The following is a 5,652-nucleotide window of genomic DNA, read 5'->3' as shown; positions in this document are numbered from 1 at the left end:
GTGCCCCCTCCCCCCTCCCCCATCCCCCCGTCACCTCCTCAGGTTTCGTTCTTTCAAACTTTTTGAAACCCTAATTGGTGGCCTCTGAGTGGGCCTCGTGGACTCCCGCCTCCTAAGTAACTCTTACCACGTCACTAGGCCAAAGAGGGGCGTGGGGTGAACGAAAGGGCTCCCCGAACTTTTTTTTTTCCAACCAGGCCGAACGGGGGCTCGGTAATGATTGGCCAGGGCGCATCACTGCGAACCTGTCAATCACGGGTCCTCCGGGTTGCGAGGGGCGGACCAAGCCCCAACCCCGGGGGATCCGAGCAGGTATATAAGGGGCCCAGCTAGAGCCCAGGCAGACTGTGAATGCGACCTGTTCGAGAGAACGCATCAGGTGCGAGAAGCCCGCGGGTTCCTGCTGACTTGGCGCGGAGCATTTTGATAAGCCTACCCTTCCCGCCGGACTCGCTGGCCCACAGGCCCCCAAGCTCCGCTCCGACGGAGTCCCAGGGCCTTTTCACCGTGGCCGCTCCAGCCCCCGGAGCGCCTTCTCCTCCCGCCACGCTGGCGCACCTTCTTCCCGCCCCGGCAATGTACAGCCTTCTGGAGACTGAACTCAAGAACCCCGTAGGGACACCCACACAAGCGGCGGGCACCGGCGGCCCCGCAGCCCCGGGAGGCGCAGGCAAGAGTGGTGCGAACGCAGCCGGCGGCGCGAACTCGGGCGGCGGCAGCAGCGGTGGTGCGAGCGGAGGTGGCGGGGGTACAGACCAGGACCGTGTGAAACGGCCCATGAACGCCTTCATGGTATGGTCCCGCGGGCAGCGGCGCAAAATGGCCCTGGAGAACCCCAAGATGCACAATTCTGAGATCAGCAAGCGCTTGGGCGCCGACTGGAAACTGCTGACCGACGCTGAGAAGCGACCATTCATCGACGAGGCCAAGCGACTTCGCGCCGTGCACATGAAGGAGTATCCGGACTACAAGTACCGACCGCGCCGCAAGACCAAGACGCTGCTCAAGAAAGATAAGTACTCCCTGCCCAGCGGCCTCCTGCCTCCCGGTGCCGCGGCCGCCGCCGCCGCTGCCGCGGCCGCAGCCGCTGCCGCCAGCAGTCCGGTGGGCGTGGGCCAGCGCCTGGACACGTACACGCACGTGAACGGCTGGGCCAACGGCGCGTACTCGCTGGTGCAGGAGCAGCTGGGCTACGCGCAGCCCCCGAGCATGAGCAGCCCGCCGCCGCCGCCCGCGCTGCCGCCGATGCACCGCTACGACATGGCCGGCCTGCAGTACAGCCCAATGATGCCGCCCGGCGCTCAGAGCTACATGAACGTCGCTGCCGCGGCCGCCGCCGCCTCGGGCTACGGGGGCATGGCGCCCTCAGCCACAGCAGCCGCGGCCGCCGCCTACGGGCAGCAGCCCGCCACCGCCGCGGCCGCAGCTGCGGCCGCAGCCGCCATGAGCCTGGGCCCCATGGGCTCGGTAGTGAAGTCTGAGCCCAGCTCGCCGCCGCCCGCCATCGCATCGCACTCTCAGCGCGCGTGCCTCGGCGACCTGCGCGACATGATCAGCATGTACCTGCCACCCGGCGGGGACGCGGCCGACGCCGCCTCTCCGCTGCCCGGCGGTCGCCTGCACGGCGTGCACCAGCACTACCAGGGCGCCGGGACTGCAGTCAACGGAACGGTGCCGCTGACCCACATCTGAGCACCGGCCTGCGCTCGTCCACCCTAGTTCCCCACCCCCACCCCCACTCCCGCCCCGCACCCCCAAGTTGGGACGCCTTGTTTAGCTTTGCTTGCCTGGGACTGTTGCCTTGTACCGATGATGAGGAGGACTGAAAGTTTTGCTGTAGCTGTCGGGTTTTGTACAAAAGCAAAAATAAGTCAGGAGCAGCGAAAATGGGACTTCTAGAGAGCTCTCTTGCCCCACGCCGCTGCTCCTTCTTTCACCTTTGTAGGCTGGGAATCGCTGTGTTATTTGCAAAGAAAAAACAGCCCCCACTCCTCCTCCTGAGTTCCAGGGTTATTCTGTTACATTTGAAAATGTTGTCTTGTTAGTTTGCAGTTAGCCAAGGAGTGAATGGGAGAAACATAGTATCGGGTGAGGCCAGCTGGAGAACTGCAACGCCTACGCCCCCAGTCGTGTCGCGTCTGTTTTCCTCGTGGTTTTTTGGGGCGCTGACCGCTCCAAGCAGCGCGGCAGCTAAAGCCAATGTTAATTTATAGCCAGGTGTGCGTGTGTCTCCCGCCTCGCCGCCCCTGGCCGCGGGACAGCTTCTGTCCAGTCATGTTGAGTTGGTGATTTCTGCCGTGATCTGTTTGATATTTCTTCGCGCTAATGTGTTCAGATTTCGTTTGGGTAGTGGGGAGGGGCTACTTTGTTTCAGGTTTTTCAAGCTTTTACTCTTAATTCCTAAATGAGATCAATAAATTTTATAACCAACATGATGGAGTCCTGATAATTTTGCGGCCCTGAAACTTTTTTGCAGGTTGGGGAGGAACCAACACTCGGTTTTACAACTGAGATCCCATCCTAGGGGCGGGGTGGGACCTGGGGGGAGGCAAGCATAATCTGAAATGGTTTCCTTTTAACTACTGGTGATCCACCATACACCAGCTTCCAATATTCTCAACTGAAACTCGGAACAGAGTTTCGAGTCTTCCAGGAGCGTCTCCCGAGAGCGGGCACACAGTAGTAGCTAATGCGCAGAGCCCGCGGCCGCGCACTTGTTGATCGCAGTGAGCGTCTGCTGAAAGTGTCTGCTGCCGCAGCCACGCGAGGCGGGGCTGGAAAGGCGCGGCCGCTGAAACCGACCAAAAACGGGGCACTTTTACCTTTGTGCACTGGGGCGGGAAAACATTTGAGCCTAGCTGAAATATTTACAAAACGAAAACCCTTCGGAAATCTCGATGATCCTATTAAAAATAAATGGTTACAGGGATCCCCAGCAGGAAACAAATACGTTTCAACCCTGGTAGCTGAACCGCCGGAGTCAACATTCAGCGCTGGAAGATTTGGTATTAAAAAGTACTCCTTAGATTTTCAAAGATCTCCGAAACTCCTCCCAGGCGTTTTGTTTTTAACATGTCAACTCAGTCCACCTATTTGTTTTCCAGAGAAGGCTCCTTTTCATCCAGAGTCTCGAGCCCGCTTTCTACTCCATTCCCCCTCCCCACTTTCCTCCAGTCCCTGACCCTTGGCCATTCCACTGTGCCCCCCGAAGGGCCTTTAGTTTCGCGCCCAGCCACACGGCCCCAGTGTATCTGTTTGGGGCCTAGGAAGAAAACAAATAGAACCAGTGTTTTTTTACCCCCTCCTCAGCTGTTTGAGGTGATTTCCTTAATCCCTTTAATCCTGTTACCTCGCTATCCCAGAATAACTAAACTCAGCCTTTCCAATAAGCTTGGCCTGGTGCACTGTTTTTATCCTCATCCACTACTGACCACAGGTTTCTTTGCTTGAGGTCCGCTGGGACCCTAGGCGACAGAGTCTCCCGTAAATTGGTCCGAATTCCACATTTCCAGCCGGCTTCCTTTGTGTGGGCCAGTCATTCACCTGCGGGCCGGGGAGGGCCTGGTGGGGGGGTGGGGAGGGGGCTTTCTGAGGCTTCGGGGGTCGTGCCCGCTTTTTACACATCACTGCGGATCCTGGAGACTAAACCCACTCCGCCTCTTCAAGAAAGGTCGGGTCTCCCTGGGAAGGCAGCACCAGCCCCCTAAGACATTTCCACTGCCAACCCTCACCCCCCGCATTCCATCCCCCACTGTGCAGCATGGGGTGGGAGGGGGCCGGCGTTGATTTACAGACCCATATGCTTTGCCCTCCACCCAGTCCTCCTCCTGGTCCTGCCGCGCGTCCAGCCTCGGGTTCGGGTTCAGTCTTAACCTTGGTACCACTCCCCCTTCTCCCAATCCCAGGGCCACAGACCTCGCGCCCCTCCCGGCTGGTTGGTGCTTCAATCCTTGCTGCTGTGATTGGAGCAAACCTGCAAGCTGCCTGGTCAGTGAGCCTCATCTCCCCTGGCCCCTCAACCCGGGTGCTCCAAAAACCCAGGGGCGAGAGGAAACTCTTTTGCCCTATCTATCCCCCCACCATATTTTTACCGTGTTTGGCCTTCAATAAAATACCTGTCCGTAGGTTACTCTGGGTTTCCAATTGCTAGCAATTGTGGACTCAAATTTGGTCTGAAATGACTCCAGGAAAGGGAGGGTAAAAACAAGCAATTCGCCCCCACTGTGGGAGGCGGTGCCAACAGGAGAATAAACTCTGACACTGCTTCTTTCGAAGAGTCCATTGTGCTGCTGCCTTCTTAGAAGTGCCAGGGTCACCCTTTCAGTGTGTCTCACATACCGCTCACTCTCTCTCTAAACATCCATGGCTTTGTGCTTCACTTTGTCTGATTTCCAAATTGCCCTTAAGAGAAAAGATTTCATCAATCAGCACATTAGGAGGATTTAAATACAGATGAAAAATGATTTTTTTTTCTTTCCTTCAGCAATAGGGAAGAGAACGGAACTGAACTAGAATGAAACTTTCATCTTCTAGGCCAGAGTTTTCAAACTGGGGCCCCTCCCCCACTCCTCCCCACTCACGTCTATCAGGGCAACCGAACCTTAATCCATTTTATAGATTGGGGTTCTGATAAGGTTTAATTTGTAATAAGGCTTCTGCTGCTTAAACAGCAACAATAATGAAATCTGGTCAAACTCCAATTCCTCCTCCCTCCTCTTCCTTGTTTTACATAGGAGGAAACTGGCCCCAAAAGGGGAAATGACGGTGCTCAAGGTTGCGTAGCTGGTTCTACCGCGGCTCAGTGGAACCACACTCCCAGGCCTGGGAGGGTACTCTCTCCTCTGCCGGCCACAAAACCAAGAGATAAACCAGTGAAATCACAGCCCCAGCTGCCCCTCAAAGCCATAATCCAGCGGGGCCTCTAGAGAAAGGCAATTCCTGACACAGAGACTCCTACTAGCCACCTCTTCGTGAATGATGTGATGTGGGAAGCATCAAGTCCTTACCGAGGGAAAATGGCTAGTCCATTTTTTAGCTTCTATGATAGGTGCAGAGCTACTTTTTGGTGGGAATTACCCTAGGTAGAGTTTTGCTTTCCTATCTTCTGACTATACAACTTCCTTCATTAATCCCCCTTCTAGAAATCTAGGAGTGGGTGAGGGTGGGGGCTGAAGAAGCGCATCCAAAATGCAGCCAAAGATTTATAACAAAGATACTCATCACAGCCCTTCTTATGCAAAAAAGTTCCAAACAGACCAAATGTCCAACAAATGGAGAAAGGTTAGGTAAAATGTTTTAAAAAGTCTGCTTTGCAGACATGAAAATCGTTTACAGAGAAATTTTTAATCACACAAGGAAAAGCTTAAAGCACAAAGCATAAACAGCAAGATACACAGAACTATATTCAGTGTATATGACCTTGACTATTTAAAAATAAGTATATTCGACTGGAGAAACATGCAAAAATGCAGGGTAGTGTTATGAATACTGGTTAGTCATCCTTCTCATACTTTCCAATTTTCTCTAATAGGATTGCATTCCTGTTATCACTAGAAAAGGCAGGTTTAAAATACATTCTCTCCCTATCACAAATACAAAATTGTGTCTCCTTGTGAAAGAGAAAAGTTCAAGCCTTTCCTTCAGCTGTTTTGG

The 5,652-nt window shown here is 54.7% G+C and overlaps 1 protein-coding gene across 1 annotated transcript; it reads left to right on the top strand.

Moving 5' to 3' along the window:
• The first annotated feature begins 267 nt into the window (after positions 1-267).
• On the top strand, positions 268-2,432 carry SOX3 (SRY-box transcription factor 3). The gene has a single exon (XM_001143467.7). It carries the CDS (start codon positions 352-354, stop codon positions 1,690-1,692), a length of 1,341 nt encoding a protein of 446 aa, XP_001143467.3. The 5' UTR covers positions 268-351; the 3' UTR covers positions 1,693-2,432.
• The last annotated feature ends 3,220 nt before the right edge of the window (positions 2,433-5,652 follow it).

This window comes from Pan troglodytes, chromosome X, assembly GCF_028858775.2.
Source record: "Pan troglodytes isolate AG18354 chromosome X, NHGRI_mPanTro3-v2.0_pri, whole genome shotgun sequence".
In the NCBI taxonomy this organism is placed as follows: Eukaryota; Metazoa; Chordata; class Mammalia; order Primates; family Hominidae; genus Pan; species Pan troglodytes.
Note: the sequence above shows the minus strand (reverse complement) of the source record. Positions and strands in the feature narration are given on the sequence as shown.